General features: G+C 43.1%; 1 protein-coding gene across 1 annotated transcript in view; it reads left to right on the top strand.

Moving 5' to 3' along the window:
• Positions 1-17480, top strand: part of LOC134658315 (twitchin) — a 178540-nt gene that overhangs the window by 101478 nt on the left and 59582 nt on the right. Inside the window, exons 97-112 of the mRNA XM_063513946.1 lie at positions 91-235; positions 917-1069; positions 1502-1630; positions 3423-3613; positions 4636-4750; positions 6319-6514; positions 7051-7269; positions 8176-8377; positions 8876-9020; positions 9636-9767; positions 10405-10618; positions 11827-11980; positions 12776-13012; positions 15341-15555; positions 16188-16407; positions 16829-17011. Coding sequence (XP_063370016.1) covers positions 91-235; positions 917-1069; positions 1502-1630; positions 3423-3613; positions 4636-4750; positions 6319-6514; positions 7051-7269; positions 8176-8377; positions 8876-9020; positions 9636-9767; positions 10405-10618; positions 11827-11980; positions 12776-13012; positions 15341-15555; positions 16188-16407; positions 16829-17011 — 2850 coding nt within the window. The remainder of the gene's footprint in view (positions 1-90; positions 236-916; positions 1070-1501; positions 1631-3422; positions 3614-4635; positions 4751-6318; positions 6515-7050; positions 7270-8175; positions 8378-8875; positions 9021-9635; positions 9768-10404; positions 10619-11826; positions 11981-12775; positions 13013-15340; positions 15556-16187; positions 16408-16828; positions 17012-17480) is intronic.

Here is a 17480-nt window from a genome sequence, read left to right on the forward strand (position 1 = left end):
CCGTAATATGACGGCACCGTTTTCGGAGGAATCCAAAGCTTAACACTTATTTTAGGCCAACAGGTTGGCTAATAAGGATTTTTTCGTCAGGTCGGCCCCAACGACAACGAGAAAGCCACGGTACCCAACCTGGACGAGGGTACAGAATACGAGTTCAGGGTGAAGGCCGTGAACGAGGCTGGCCCTGGCGAGCCTAGTGACGCCAGCAAGAGCGTCGTCTGCAAGCCTAGGCGATGTAAGTGTGCTTTTTAGGGTTCCGTACCCAAAGGGTAAAAACGGGACCCTATTACTAAGATACTGCTGTCCGTCTGTCTGTCGCCAGGCCGTAACTCCTGAACAGTTGAAATTTTCACAGATGATGTATTCCTGTTGCCGCTATAACAACAAATACTATAAACAAAATAAAATATTTTTTTAGTGGGGCTCCCATACTGCAAACGTGATTTTTTTACCGTTTTTTGCGCACTTGGCCGGTTTTTGCGATTTCGGGGCTTCCATAATAAAAGTGAACGATACGACCTCGCGGAAGTAACAGTAGTACCAATTTCCGATGTCAGATTCTGTTAGAATGAAACACACCTACGTTACTTTGACGACTAAGGGCCGGCATTGCACCATCTCGCTAGCCCGGGGTTAACCGGTTATACCTGGAGTTACCATGGTTACCCGTACAATTTGACACTTGGTTAACGGTTTAACCGCTTAACCCTGGTTTAGTAGGATGGTGCAAGTGGCGCTAAGCAAAGTTATCCTACAGTCAGATTGGCTTGATGATAGCGCGGATTTGAATAAAACAACGCAATGTTATTGAGCTTGGATGTGTTAGATTCGTTCGTCTAAAGATACCTGCAATTAAATTCTACAGTGACAAATATTAATTGTCTAAAAATATTCTAATATCACTTTTTTATTACAGTGGCACCAAAGATCGACCGTCGCAACCTGCGCACGATCAAGGTCCGCGAGGGCGAACCCATCATGCTTGATATCAAGGTCAGCGGTGAACCCGCGCCTGACGTCACATGGACGCTCAACGGCAAGAGTGTACAGAGCGGCGGCGGTCTCAAATGTGAGTCTTATTGGATTGTGATTAGGTTGAGATTCGCTCGGCATCGAACGACATCTTTCCTAGATGGCAAGAGTGTGCAGATCGGTCTTAAATGGAAGTCTTACTGGATGGTAATTAGGTTTAAACTCAGTCGACATTAAAAGCAGCTATAAGCCTTGGTCGGCATGAATGTACAGATCGGCGGCGATCTCAAATGTGAGTCTTACTGGATTGTAATTAGGTTGAGAATAGTTCATCCAAGTCAGCTAAAGACACATATCTTTATATGATTAGAGCTTACTACTAGAGCATCCGTACATCTGGTGGAGGTGCTGGGATATTTTTTTATAGTAACTATTTCTTTCCGGCCAGTTACTGATGAAGGTGTCTAAGTCGTCGCGCCATCTCTGTCTGTCATGTATTAATATTAATCAATTGTTACTTCCTTCACAGTGATCGAGATCCCGTACATGACCAAGTACCAGCACTCGAGCCCGAAACGCAAGGACTCCGGCACGTATAAGATCCAGGCCGTCAACAAGTACGGACAAGATACTGCCGAGCTTGAGATCATTGTTACTTGTAAGTATCGTTGTGATCCATTATTTTTGCGCTTTCCCTATTGTATCTTAAAAGAGCTTAAAACCAGTTTTTTTTTTAAGTTGTCGCAGATAGTAATTTTCCCGAATGTTTACCTTTTGACTGCTTGACGTTTTTTATTGATCTAAGAATCCAGAAAGGAAATGAGACGTTGTTGAACTTGAGATTAGTTCATCTTCCTCACGATTTTTTCCTTCATTGAGCGACAACCTAGTGAACATGATGCAGATTCGAATAACTCAATGGTGTGATCTGGGGCTGGAACATAAATGTCTCCTACACACTATGCCTGGGTTTTTGCCGCGCATAATCAGGCCCGGCAGGCATTGCAAGCCCGGCGGCTAAAATACCCGCCGCCAGGCAGCCGCTGGCAGGGTCGCCATGTAGGTATGGGCGTTGAGACAAACAACTAGGTTCGAGTATAAACGTATAATGCATTAAATGACACTTACAAGGCTTTAAATACTATAGTACCTATGCGCATGTATGTGTGTGGGTATGGGTAAGGTGTAGTACACACACTACAACCGCCGGGCTTGTTAGCGGCATGCCCGAAGGCCGAATTGCACAGTGTGTAGGACCATTTAATACCTGTGGTTTAAAAGCCGCACGCCCTATTCCTTCTGTTTGAACTTGATATTATGAGACATGGCATGTATAAAAAGTTAATTAATTTAATTTCGCTTTGCATGTTTAAGGTTTATTAATATCTACAAGCCTATGGCGGTCCTCAGTGGTCGTGGGAGTGTGCTGCAAGCGTTTATAAAGATCCACACACAAACGTAGCTTTAGACTTCCTCTATTGCCAAGACTACTTTTTCCTATAAATCCCATGTCTAGCTCTTTCTCAATCCTTTACATACAACAAGACTTACCTATGATGTTCACAGAATAATAGAAACAAATTCCGAAGCAAAAAACTGGCTCAAGTAAATTTCAATAACACATGTACACACATATCACACAACATCATAATCAATATAATCATCCATGATACTGCCTTACTTAAAATCCAATCTTACCTTTGTAACATGCGAAATAAAAACAACTTTAACTCGTTTAAGTAATCTCTTATTATCTTTACGACAAACAATTATGATATAATATTTAAAACTTTCGCGTTTTGAACACATATTAACTAACATTTATAGACGGTAAATAAAGGTATGTGAATAAATTTCGCGTTAGACCCGTCTATAAATGTGTGTTAATATAAACAATTATGATGTTAACAGAATAATGTTACATAATTTTTGTCGTCAACATTCTTTTATACAAATTTCTACTTTAGTAATTATAAGAGCATGCCGTTTACCCTCTTATTTTTAAATATTTGTCTCTTTCTTTACAAACTTCTAGGTATACGTATCTGGGTCAACCAACTATTTCTTGTTGTTATTCTGTCCCATCAGCGAGGAGACAATAGTAGCATAGATTGTTAGAAGAACTGCTGTACTATGTTCTACTAACATGCTCAGTAAATGTCCCATTATGGAAAGGTCTTATAACTACCATAAAATGCAAGTTTGGTTCATTTAATACGAAAAACCTAGAATTTTAATAGTTATTAAATTATACAACGGGACTTAATCGCGTATCTAAGTTTTAAGATTTACCTCCGACGTTTCGAGGACGGCGTTGTCCCCGTGGTCACAACTGAATTTTAATAGTAACTCAGAAGACCGTAACCATAGCAACGTGTGACAAGAAAAAGTTGATTAACCCATCTGTCCTGCTATTCTAGATTAATAAAACACAAATAACTTACCCACAGCCAAGCCAGAGAAGCCCGAAGGCCCGCTGGATGTGTCCGACATCCACAAAGACGGGTGCTCGCTTAAATGGAAGAGGCCTAAGGACGACGGCGGCGAGCCCATCGAGGCCTACCTGGTCGAGAAATATGACCCCGAGACCGGGTCCTGGGTGCCTGTGGGCAAGACGCTGGGCAATGTGCCTGAGATGGAGGTAAGAACAATATCATCGTCAGAATACATACGGTCCACTCTAGGTTGCAGGCCTCTTATCATGTTAGTACAAGAGTTCATCCGCAAATATGGATGCTCGCTCAAATGGAAGAGGCCTAAGGACGACGGCGGCGAGCCCATCGAGGCCTACCTGGTCGAGAAATATGACCCGGAGACCGGGTCCTGGGTGCCTGTGGGCAAGACGCTGGGCAACGTGCCCGAGATGAAGGTAGGAATAACTAGATTATTGATCCTAACATATGTACTAGAATTTGCGACGCGTCATAGAGCTGGCCTTTGTCATCATATTAAATATTGAAATAAGGTTCACGCTGTTTTTGGAGCATGTGCGTATGGAAATAAGGTTCAAAATGGCATTAAAACCTAAAAATCATTAAAAATCACATAGCGCCTTTTGTAGGCACAGTGACGATATATATTTAAATTAAATTTATCGTACTTTGTAAATATTTCTTGCACCTATTAATGCTTGTTCTCTGTTTGGCCCAGGGGTTACCTGGTAGAGAATGCCTTCTGGCATTAAGTTCGGATTTAATACAATTTTTAATATGCAAGAAAGTTTAAATAAATAAATAAATAATGCCATAAAAACGCAAGCAATGCATTTTTCTCGAAAGCGACTGTGATTGAAATCCTTGTCCTGTTATAGAATCAAATTTCTTTTAAAATATTTAACACCTTCACTGTCCCAATTTGGATTGTTAACCTTACGGCTTTGTAATAGAGGCTTGTCGTGACCCAATATACGGGGCACGGATAGTGAACGTGTTAGTGTAAGGCCTGAGTGGACGCTCGAAGCGGAGCGTTCGGCGGGGCGTGCAGCGTGGCGTCGGGCTCACAAGTGATGTGAGCAGCGTGCACTAAGGCCGCTCCTATACGTTTGCATTTGTTTAACATGCACGCCGCACGCCCCGCCCCGCTGCACGCCCAACTCGAGCGTCCACTCAGGCCTTACACTTAAGAATAGAATAGAATAGATTTTAAAACGTGTTGTTTTCTCAGGTTGATGGCTTGATCCCTGGACACGAGTACAAGTTCCGCGTGAAGGCGATCAACAAGGAGGGAGAGTCCGAGCCTCTGGAGACGTTCGGCACCATCGTGGCCAAGGACCCCTTCAGTAAGTATACTAAAACTGAGGAGTGTCTTTTCAAAAGGGTTTATTTTTTTCTTAGCGGTACTTCTAGAGAGAACCTTGCTCAAGAAAACTTAAGGTCCAATTTAGAAATAGATTACCAGAAAAAATAAACCCTTTTGAAAAGACACTCCTCAACTATTACCTACAGAAGAGAAAACTATTTCACTAGCTTTTTATAAAATGTTCAGCTTTGATGAATAACTGGTGGTGAATGGTGGTAATACTACTATTAGTAGGAAATATGTATGCATTACTGTATGACACATACTAGCGACCCGCCCGGCATCTCACGGGTTAACAAATTATACATAAACCTTCCTCTTGAATCACTCTATCTATTTAAAAAAAAACGGCATCAAAATCCGTTGCGTAGTTTTAAAGATTTAAGCATACATAGGGACAGACAGCGGAAAGCGACTTTGTTTTATACTACTTAGATATGTAGTGATTCGTACGAGTGTCCTTTCACGGTCGCCATGTAAGGAGGCAATGTGAGAGATCTAATAAAAACAACAGAATATTGAATAAAATATTAATTTATTTGCCTAACCGTCTGACGTAAGTCTTGTCATAATTGCCTGAGACGCACTGCCTGGAAGCTATGAGGATCACATTGGTTTTTGACATGGTCTTTTTATTTATTGTTAATGGTTACCAATTGTATTGTTTTTTAATATTATTATTTTCTGTTTTAATTAATCATTGTAATATTTACGTATACTTTGTATGACTTGTCAAAAGTGCTTATTAATTCATTATTAAGCCTACTTGAATAAATTATTTTTGAAGTTGAAGTTGTCAGGAGCCTATTAAGAAAATTCACATTTTTGCAACTTCGAGCGCGATCATCAATCAATTTATTTTATATTTTTAGTATGTTAAATTATGTTTGACGATCATGATAAGAAGATAAACATAATTTTGACATTGATGCAAATTTATAGTGTAATTATTATCGTGAAATAAAGAAATCTAAATCTCATATAGGTTCGCTCACAAATACTCAATTAACCCTTAAATGCATAGTGATGCATTTATACACACAACATAAACATCAAATGTTATGCATTATTAAACAAATTCTATTTGTTCTTGTATATTATTTCAATAGTAAAACTAATAAATTTTCCGAATTATTACATACATTTACGCAGTATTTTAATTTATAAAAGTTACATTTGTTTATAGACGAAATGTCGGAAAACTTGGAAAAACCTGGAAGTTGATGATTTTTAGTATGTGATTTTGGGCAGATTTTTCGGGGTTTGTAATTATTTTATATTTACAAATTTTATCATAGGAACATCACAAATAGTGTACCTTTCTGTTGGCAGTTAAGATTTTTCCTATACCCCTTACTAATAGCTATATATTTCCAAAAATATGATTTAGACTATGCAACTTTTAACACTGATTTCCCAGTGAAAATCGATGATATATTTTTTTTTTACTATTTTTCCTAGAAACGGCAAACAATTATGTGATACATATATTAATTTCGGGCAAAACGAAAAAATCATGTATTTAAGGGTTAATTTGTGCCCTTCCAGCGGTACCCGAGGCCCCATCCGCGCCAGTCCCCGACGACTGGTCGGCGACGCACGTCGACCTCAAGTGGGAGGCGCCTCTGTCCGACGGAGGCTCCCCGATCATCGGATACATTGTCGAGAAGAAGGACAAATACAGCCCCTTGTGGGAGAAGGCTGTGGAAACGCATACGCCTACGCCATCTGCTACTGTCAATGGGTAATTTGTCTTTTATACACATACTTACCATAAAGTGCGATCTTGTGTAGAACACGTCAGATCCGAGGGGCCATTATCAGGTCATCTAACCACATAGTCAGGGCCTTTCTACTCAGTACTTTACTATCCGTGGTCGTCAATACGACTAACCTTTTGTCCTGACGATTAATTTGGTTTGGTCAAGCCTTTTGACCTGGTACTTAGGACTTTCTGTCTGTGCCCGCAGCAAAGTTCCACTTTATTAACTGGTTGTTTTTTTAGCGTTTGATGATATCAAATGAACCTAAACTCTTATGAGAAGTAAACATTGCTGTTTGTACCTTGAACATGCAGGTAGTTTCCTCGAATTGGCATATTCGATTCGCTAAATGTATGTTTTAATCTGTCAGCTCCCACGGCTCATATATGAGCCAGAACGCTTATGGTGACGTCATATCGTGGGATTCGACAGGTTAATACAGGTCTTATTAAAAACTCTTATTTACTAGAAGACAGGTTTTCTTACTACCCGTCATTTATTTTTCTCCTATTCACAGCTTGATCGAAGGCAACGAATACCAGTTCCGCGTGATCGCCATCAACAAGGCCGGCCAGAGCAAACCGTCCGAAGCGAGCAAGAACTTCATCGCCAAGCCTCGCTTCCTGGCCCCCAAGATCGACAGGAGACACCTCAGGGATGTCACCATCTCTGCTGGCGCTACGCTGAAGCTGGAGGCTGTGATCACTGGCGAACCGCCACCAGCGGTTGAATGGAGGTTAGTTTTAGAATACTCTGTCAGATAAAGCAAACACTTTGGACCCAAGCCTCGCTATCTGGCTCCGAAGATCGACAGGAGACACCTAAGGGATGTCACCATCTCTGCTAGCGCTAGTCTGAAGTTGGAGGCTGTGATCACTGGCGAACCGCCACCAGCGGTTGAATGGAGGTTAGTTCTAGAATACTCTAGCAGATAAAGCAAACACTTTGGACCCAAGCCTCGCTATCTGGCTCCGGAGATCGACAGGAGACACCTCAGGGATGTCACCATCTCTCTTGGCGCTACGCTGAAGCTGGAGGCTGTGATCACTGGCGAACCGCCACCAGCGGTTGAATGGAGGTTAGTTTTAGAATACTCTATCAGATAAAGCAAACACTTTGGACCCAAGCCTCGCTATCTGGCTCCGAAGATCGACAGGAGACACCTCAGGGATGTCACCATCTCTGCTAGCGCTAGTCTGAAGTTGGAGGCTGTGATCACTGGCGAACCGCCACCAGCGGTTGAATGGAGGTAAGTTACAATAGTACATTTACAATTTCATCAACCGATGTAGGACGCGGCCATTTTGTTTTTTGTGAAATTTTAGTTTGGCTCATGATAAAAGTCGTTGACCCAATACATAATTCACCTGGAAAACAGTGGTTAAAAAGTGAAACAAAATTTAAAAAAGTATAACTAATACTCTTTAGCTTTAGTTCCCTTTATCCCTATAAAGCCTGCCTGTGAAGAAGAACCTTATTTTGATATTGGCCAAGTCATCTAAAGTGAAATATGATCCGATAAGATAAATAGTGGACCAACATTCTGGGTTGTTTAGATTTTCAAGTCAGACCAAGATAATCTCTAGATGACTTGTACATATTTTACTTCTCTTCAATCACTAAAAAGCCTCTCTTCCCTCAGGTCTCAGAACATGCCGCTCCGCCCATCCAAGGCGGTGACCATCGACAGCCCCGACTACTTCACCAAGCTGATCATCCGGCCCGTCCGTCGCGACGACTCCGGCGAATACACCGTCACGGCCGTCAACAGCAGCGGCAAGGACACCGTCACCATCAACGTGCTTGTCACAGACAAGCCCACGAAGCCAGAAGGACCGCTACAGGTAAAACCATATAGATAAGATACTATTTTATTGTCAAAATTGTGTAAAAAGTATTACCTGCAAACAATATCGATGCGATCCAACTGACTGCGCCAGTATGATAATCTATAGAGTCTGAGGGCCTACCGCGAACCACGTTCGACGTGTTGCGTGTTGCACTTGTAAATTCGTGCGTAAGTGTGACAGGGAGGCAACATGTCGAACGTGGTTTGCGGTAGGCCCTCTGTTCGGAAAGAGAAGACTCGTGAAATGTATTGGGCCCCATACATTCCACGACTCTTTGCTTTTCGAACAGACTCTAGCTGGCACCTGTTATGTCGGATATGGCACCTTATATGATACTTTCTCTTTTACGAATTTGGGAAGAATGGGTAGTTATTAAGCTGTCGGAGCAGATAAATAATGTTCTTTTTTTCTCAATAAAAAAACCCTATTTTATCTGTCAATAGACAGAAAATCATAAGGTCTATATTGACACCCAACTACGTTTACTTTCAGATCTCAGACGTGCATAAGGAAGGTGCCACGCTCAAATGGAAGAGGCCGAAGGACGACGGTGGCGCCCCCATCGAGTACTACCAGGTGGACAAACTGGACACGGAGACTGGGGTCTGGGTGCCGTGCGCCCGCTCCAACGAGCCTAGTGAGTACCTTTCTTTATAAAACTACTTATTTGAACCCAAAGATACATTTAACTTTGAGTTTTAGACCGTTATCTAAGAGTTCAATTTCCTTTGTTCAAAATTTCAAGAAATTTCGAACTTAATGGTGCAAATTAGCCTGCTGGCACTAGTGCCAGTGTCTACACATCACACATCATCATCATCAGTGTCTAGACATCTGTTTCAAAAGACAGTCCTATTCGATCAAACCATTAGCTTTGGCGCCATTGACTTATATCTCAGGACTGGCCTTACGTGCACTAAAAATAGTACTAGTTCAGCGGTGTCACTCACGAATTCGAGCCAATCGTGTAGTCAAACGCAACTAGTTGCGACTAATCGCCGCGCGCGCGTGATGCGAACTCATCAACCAATCGCGTTGCAACGTTTTCACACCGCTGTACTGGCCCCGTTCATGCTCCATTCTTATTGCCCGTAAGGCTAGTCCTGAGATATATATATTTCAATGGCTGGCGCTTGTTTTTGCGGACGGGTCAGGGGGAGGGGGAAGGGTAAACTCTACAAACAGACCTTCCCGCATTTCTAAAAACTTTCTGCAACTTATACAGTGAGTAATGTTTATTTTGTGTTTCCAGAGTGCGACGTTACTGGCTTGACTCCTGGCAAGGAGTACAGGTTTAGAGTATCTGCTGTGAACTCGGAGGGTGAATCTGAACCACTCACATCAGAACAGAGCATCGTCGCCAAGAATCCGTTCGACGAACCTGGTCAGTACCATGTGACATCTCTAAATAATAAAGTAAAGTATCTAGGGAGCCACCCTACTAAAGAGCTTACATTTATTGAAATGAATACGGACTGAAAATCAGTGCTTCGCAGGCAATTTGTAATGAAATGACTGACGCAGCGTATGCTGAGCCCGTTCCTTTTGCCGCACAATTATTCTTATTTTTTCAATCCCTTCATGTTTTGTAACCTGTATGCTTTTTTGTGTTGCAATAAATGGTTTCTAAAATGGTTTCTAAAATGGTTTCTTTATACCAAAATGAATTTTAAATCATTTTGTAACTTATATGTTTCGATCGTATTCTACGGATTCATATGCGTATGACTCTATTTAATTCATATCGTTTCCAAACGACATATTCACGAGTTAGGTAGCGTTTTTGACTACTTTATACATAATACAAGCGGCTGACACTTTTTGACAGCTTTTGTTAGAAAGGGACTTGCACTTGTATTACAAGTTACAAGATTTTGAAAAACGGGCCCCTGATGCATACAATCTTACAGTATTCATCAGATTAAAAGCAGATTCGGTTAAATTATAGATCGATAATTTCCCACAATCATCTAAAATACAATCCATAAACTGCAATTCTGACTATACATTTCTGAAACCAGGTGCGCCAGGCACGCCGAGCGTGACCGACTGGGACAAGGACCACGTGGACCTGAAATGGACCCCGCCCCGCGAGGATGGTGGCGCGCCCATCGAGGGGTACATCGTCGAGAAGAAGGACAAGTTCGGCAACTGGGAGAAGGCTCTCGAAGTACCCGCCAACCAGACCAACTGCACCGTGCCGGATCTAGTGGAGGGACAGACTTATGAGTTCAGGTGAGAGACTGAAAGAGATGGAAGGGAAGGGATGAGGTCTTGGCATAGACTAGGAATCCTCTAGACAGTTTAGAGCAATTATTTCATGAAACCGATGCTGCCAAATACTGGGGTGCGGGGGACGAGGTGAGCGAGTCCCGTGCCGTGATCGGTCCGTTCAAAGACACGGACGTCACACAAAGACACTTTGACTCGAAAATGGAGTAAAACTACCGTATATTTGTGGCAGAGCTACTATGCTCAGTCTGGAGGATGTCTTGTCTGTAGGTCTTGGTGGCTCAGATGGCAGAGCGCTGAAGTATCGATCCAGAGGCCGTGAGTCTCACCCAAAACAGTAATTTTTCCAGTTTTAAATTTATTCTAAGCTTAATAGCATCGTTCGCCGACGTTTCTGCTTGTTAAAAATTAAAAACAGGTAAGAGCCTGTACACCTCTTTTTCGCCATGGTCTCATCGGAAGATCAGCGCTGGAAATCACCAGCAACATGCTGAGATGAGCTTTCGTGATACTTTTATTCTCACTGTGTTATCTTTTACGTAGATATGTCTAATTGACTGTTGTATTCTTTTTTTTTCGTGTTTAATGTCGGAAGCCAGGGGTTCCTACCATTCATTTTAGAATGGCATTACTTACTTTTACGGAAGCGATTGCCGTTTACTAATCTAACCTAATCAGACGAAGAAAGTTGGACATTTGACTGTAAAGTTGAATTTGACCCAAAGATGGTAGTAAGGCCAGTCACTGGTTTTTAGGAAATTAACTGCCATAAATAAGGCTTTGCGACCGAGAGCAAAAACTAAGCTTTAGTGGTATTAGTCCAATCCATTTTTCAAATTTCCTTCATCGCAGATCAACTACCTACTAAATAGCAAACTATGTTTCTTATCGAATTTAAACTGTTGTGAGACATACTAACATTGAATAATGTTACGGTTTCTTCTCTTTTTTTTATATATAAGGCACACTATACAGACGACATGATTACAATAAAAGTGGTAGGCTTAGACTCACTTCATGTCGCGCGAGTGACTTAACCTCTCGTGTGCCGTGATTATTTTTTTCTAATATTTTCCTCGTACGCGGATCCGCGCTCCGACGGCTTAAAACAAGTGAGTCTAAACCGTAAAATTATTCACCGTTTCTTATCTTACACAAGTTTCAAGACACGAGTTTGGAAGGGCTCATGGAGACAATTTAATGTATGTCAGGGTCCGCGCCGTGAACAAGGCCGGGCCGGGCGAGCCGAGCGACAGCACTCACCCCATCGTGGCCAAGCCGCGCAACTTGGCGCCCAAGATCGACCGCACCAACCTCATTGACGTCAAGCTCAAGGTCGGACAGAAGTTCGGCTTCGATGTCAAGGTCAGTTCACACTCTTATCTATTATTTCAAACCTTTATTCCAGCCAGATACATTACTACTTACGAGTACATAGAAGATTTTATATTTAATGTTAAGTAAACATTGTTTACTTTTTAAAACCATATTTGTTTATTTACATTAGTTAAGTTCTATTTAAGTGTATTATGATTGTTATAATTTTGGATATTTTTAAATGAAATAAAGATTATTCTTATTCTTATCATTCATTACACAAGTCAAAAACACAGAAAACTATTTAGTATAGTTAACAATTTAGATGTCAAGCTAAAATTTTGTTTTTTTGTGAACTATTTCTTTAGGTCGATATGGAACCACATTAGTTTTTAGACTTTAGCGTCAAATTAAATTTGTGGGGTGTTCCAAAGTAATATTCCCGTTTTTTTTAACATGACTGTAAAGAAAATAGTAGAAATTAGTACTAGTAACATATATTAGTTTCAGAGAACAAAAGAGGACAACTCCTAAGACTTCCATCAGAAAATAGTAGAGAAAACTTCCATTGGCATCTAAAGGGATTTTACACTCTATAGTCATAATTTTTACTATTACAATTCCGTACCAAAATTCTATGATAAAGCACTTATGGAATCACAAATAAAGAGTCCTAGAACAGAGGCCCGTTTCTCAAAAGCTTGTAACTTGTAATACAAGTGGAAGTCCCTTTCTAACAAAAGCTGTCAAAAAGTGACATCCGCTCATTTAAGTGAAGTTTTGCTATATCTTCTTGAAAAATAAAGATTCTTAAACCTAAAAATTTTATAATTTCTTTCGCAGGTTTCGGGTGAACCGATGCCAGAGACCAAATGGTTCCTCGCCAAGAAGGAGGTGAAGTCCTCTGGCGACATGAAAGTGCAACACTCGGACTACAACACCAAGCTCAACTGCAAGGCAGCCACGCGCGCTGATAGCGGCCGCTATACTATCACTGCTGAGAACGTTAACGGCAAGGATGTGGCTGAGGTGGAGGTCATAGTGCTGGCTGCGCCTAGCCCGCCTAATGGACCGCTTAAGGTAAGATATAGCAACTTATTATAAGTGCATCACTCTACAACACCAAGCTCAACTGCAAGGCGGCGACGCGCGCTGATAGCGGCCGCTATACTATCACTGCTGAGAACGTTAACGGCAAGGATGTGGCTGAGGTGGAGGTCATAGTGCTGGCTGCGCCTAGCCCGCCTAATGGACCGCTTAAGGTAAGATATAGCAACTTATTATAAGTGCATCACTCTACAACACCAAGCTCAACTGCAAGGCGGCGACGCGCGCTGATAGCGGCCGCTATACTATCACTGCTGAGAACGTTAACGGCAAGGATGTGGCTGAGGTGGAGGTCATAGTGCTGGCTGCGCCTAGCCCGCCTAATGGACCGCTTAAGGTAAGATATAGCAACTTATTATAAGTGCATCACTCTACAACACCAAGCTCAACTGCAAGGCGGCCACGCGCGCTGATAGCGGCCGCTATACTATCACTGCTGAGAACGTTAACGGCAAGGATGTGGCTGAGGTGGAGGTCATAGTGCTGGCTGCGCCTAGCCCGCCTAATGGACCGCTTAAGGTAAGATATAGCAACTTATTATAAGTGCATCACTCTACAACACCAAGCTCAACTGCAAGGCGGCGACGCGCGCTGATAGCGGCCGCTATACTATCACTGCTGAGAACGTTAACGGCAAGGATGTGGCTGAGGTGGAGGTCATAGTGCTGGCTGCGCCTAGCCCGCCTAATGGACCGCTTAAGGTAAGATATAGCAACTTATTATAAGTGCATCACTCTACAACACCAAGCTCAACTGCAAGGCGGCCACGCGCGCTGATAGCGGCCGCTATACTATCACTGCTGAGAACGTTAACGGCAAGGATGTGGCTGAGGTGGAGGTCATAGTGCTGGCTGCGCCTAGCCCGCCTAATGGACCGCTTAAGGTAAGATATAGCAACTTATTATAAGTGCATCACTCTACAACACCAAGCTCAACTGCAAGGCGGCGACGCGCGCTGATAGCGGCCGCTATACTATCACTGCCGAGAACGTTAACGGCAAGGATGTGGCTGAGGTGGAGGTCATAGTGCTGGCTGCGCCTAGCCCGCCTAATGGACCGCTTAAGGTAAGATATAGCAACTTATTATAAGTGCATCACTCTACAACACCAAGCTCAACTGCAAGGCGGCGACGCGCGCTGATAGCGGCCGCTATACTATCACTGCTGAGAACGTTAACGGCAAGGATGTGGCTGAGGTGGAGGTCATAGTGCTGGCTGCGCCTAGCCCGCCTAATGGACCGCTTAAGGTAAGATATAGCAACTTATTATAAGTGCATCACTCTACAACACCAAGCTCAACTGCAAGGCAGCCACGCGCGCTGATAGCGGCCGCTATACTATCACTGCTGAGAACGTTAACGGGAAGGATGTGGCTGAGGTGGAGGTCATAGTGCTGGCTGCGCCTAGCCCGCCTAATGGACCGCTTAAGGTAAGATATAGCAACTTATTATAAGTGCATCACTCTACAACACCAAGCTCAACTGCAAGGCGGCCACGCGCGCTGATAGCGGCCGCTATACTATCACTGCTGAGAACGTTAACGGCAAGGATGTGGCTGAGGTGGAGGTCATAGTGCTGGCTGCGCCTAGCCCGCCTAATGGACCGCTTAAGGTAAGATATAGCAACTTATTATAAGTGCATCACTCTACAACACCAAGCTCAACTGCAAGGCAGCCACGCGCGCTGATAGCGGCCGCTATACTATCACTGCTGAGAACGTTAACGGCAAGGATGTGGCTGAGGTGGAGGTCATAGTGCTTGCTGCGCCTAGCCCGCCTAATGGACCGCTTAAGGTAAGATATAGCAACTTATTTATGAGTCACATTCTAGCTGTATTTTGACAGCTATGGTGGAGCCATTAACCACGTGTAGGTAGTACAGTACAGTCGCCATCAGATATATCGGAGCGGCCAAGGTGTTCACAATATCTGAACACGCACTCTAACGCCCTGACAATAGAGGCGACTGTACTATTCCTATGTTTTTTCTCAATAATTTTTAAATGTTTAAGTTTCAAGTCGCCAAACACGAGTGCACTTGATAAATTGACCATTATCTGATTAAATATCAGACGCACATGTGTAAAAGAGGTGGTATTCGGTAGCTTAAAAACTAGGGTATAAACATCATTCTTAAATGCCACAGAAAACCTTCAAAATGAATGAAAGAAAACAATATCGTCTTATCGGATAAATAATTGTTTTTTGTTTTTTTGTTTTTTTAATCTAAATTAGTTTTGTCTTGTGGGCGGTAATTTTATTTGGTGGTGTTTAATTTATTTCACAACTTCCCATATTCCAGGTGTCGGACGTGCACGCTAACGGCGCCAAGCTGTCGTGGCTGCCTCCCTCTGACGACGGAGGCCAGCCCATCGACAAGTACATCGTCGAGCGCATGGACGAGGCCACGGGCCGCTGGGTCACCGCCGGCGAGACCGACGGACCGCAGACCAGCCTGGCAGTCGATGGGTTACAGCCCGGACACAAGTACAAGTTCAGAGTCCGCGCTGTCAACAGGTTAGCATTGATATTAGTAGTTTAAATATATAGACAATACATCGTCGAGCGTATGGACGAGGCCACGGGCCGCTGGGTCACCGCCGGCGAGACCGACGGACCGCAGACCAGCCTGGCTGTCGACGGGTTACAGCCCGGACACAAGTACAAGTTCAGAGTCCGCGCTGTCAACAGGTTAGCATTGATATTAGTAGTTTAAACTTATAGACAATACATCGCCGACCGTATGGATGAAGCAACCAGACGTTGGGTCACCGAAATCGGAAACCGGGAATCTTTTTGAAAGAGGTCGCAGGGACTTCGATGACAAATTATAAATCTACAGTTACTTAAATCAAATTTAAAAAAAAAAAGTCATTATAGTCGCAAAACACAGTAACAAAATAAAACAAACAAGGAAAAAGAAAAAAGACACAATAAGCACATAAGTCCAATAGGGTTGTTGACTGTATAAATATATATAATTCTTCATTTCAATGTTTTAGTTGTTTACTATACTAAAACTAGTGCCCACGCCAATTCCTGGGATTAGTTGCCAAGCGGACCCCAGGCTCCCATGAGCCGTGGCAAAATGCCGGGAAAATACGAGGAAGATGATGACTATACTAAAAAACACCCTTTTATTATTTCAGGCAAGGCAAATCCGAGCCTCTCACCACCCCGCACGCCACCGAGGCCAAGAACCCTTACGACCTCGCCGGCAAGCCCGGCACGCCCGTCATCAAGGACTTCGACCGCGACTGGGTCGAGCTCCAATGGGCGAGGCCGGAATCCGACGGAGGCGCGCCTATTACTGGATACGTTATTGAGAAGAAGGACCGCTTCTCGCCGGATTGGGAGGAGTGTGCTCAGGTAAGTTGTCTAACTATAAGTACCTATTTCAGTTCACCACACCAATAGAATGCCTTTAGGCATTGTCTCACTTTTTTCCCGATCAAATGCAAATTTCTTTAACACTTCATCTCGCTTATTGTCCAACAAAGTGAAAGTTGCTGAAAGTTTGATGTATCCCGATTTGTTCTCGCTGGGCACAGATGGTCATAGGTGGTTACAGATAGTGATTCATACGAATCATTCCCATCCGTCCTCGCCTCATATGTGAGCGGGGACAAATGGGAAAACACCTAAGGTTTGAAAAAATTGGGAATTTCTTTGAAATGTCTCCCATGAGACATTTTTAGAATTATTGAAATATTTCATATGGAAACTATCGCATTTATCGGTAGACATATATTTCTCTCGAGTTGTATAACTAATCTATCCTTTCCCACAGATCGAAGGCGATGTAACAACCGGCAAGGTGCCCGATCTGATCGAGGGCAACACGTACGAGTTCCGCGTCCGCGCCGTGAACAAGGCCGGCCCCGGCGAGCCCTCCGACCAGACCAAGCCGCACCTCGCGAGGCCGAAGAACCTCGCGCCTAAGATCGACAGGAACTTCATGTTTGATATCAAGGTGAGGAACGCTGCTAGACGGGCATACCCTGGATTATTTAGTTCGTACCTAGTTAGTGCAGGCAAGGGCCTGCGAGTATATCGTATCCGTTCTTTTAAAACCTACAGCCAAACCAGGTACTGCGAATACCATAGTCCCCAGGGCAAACGGACATAATGGAATGAATTGGAGTGTGTTTAAAATGTAAAGATTCCTTACTTTCAGTCCATCCATTCTGGACATTAATGGAATGATTATTTGAGTTCACTAATAAATAAACAGTCTACCAACACAAACGCATACATCTTTTTCGGTTCATCGTGGGTGAAAACCAGAATACCACTGTGTATGCATTCTCGACCACTTCCAAATCACTAGGTTAATTCACTCAGAATCTTGATTTTGGCTTGATCTGTGCCACACTATTATGATCTGATTAATACCGGTGTCCCCGCTACTGCATTGGTGGCAACTTTCCCGGGATTCTAGT

This window comes from Cydia amplana, chromosome 22, assembly GCF_948474715.1.
Source record: "Cydia amplana chromosome 22, ilCydAmpl1.1, whole genome shotgun sequence".
Classification (NCBI taxonomy): Eukaryota; Metazoa; Arthropoda; class Insecta; order Lepidoptera; family Tortricidae; genus Cydia; species Cydia amplana.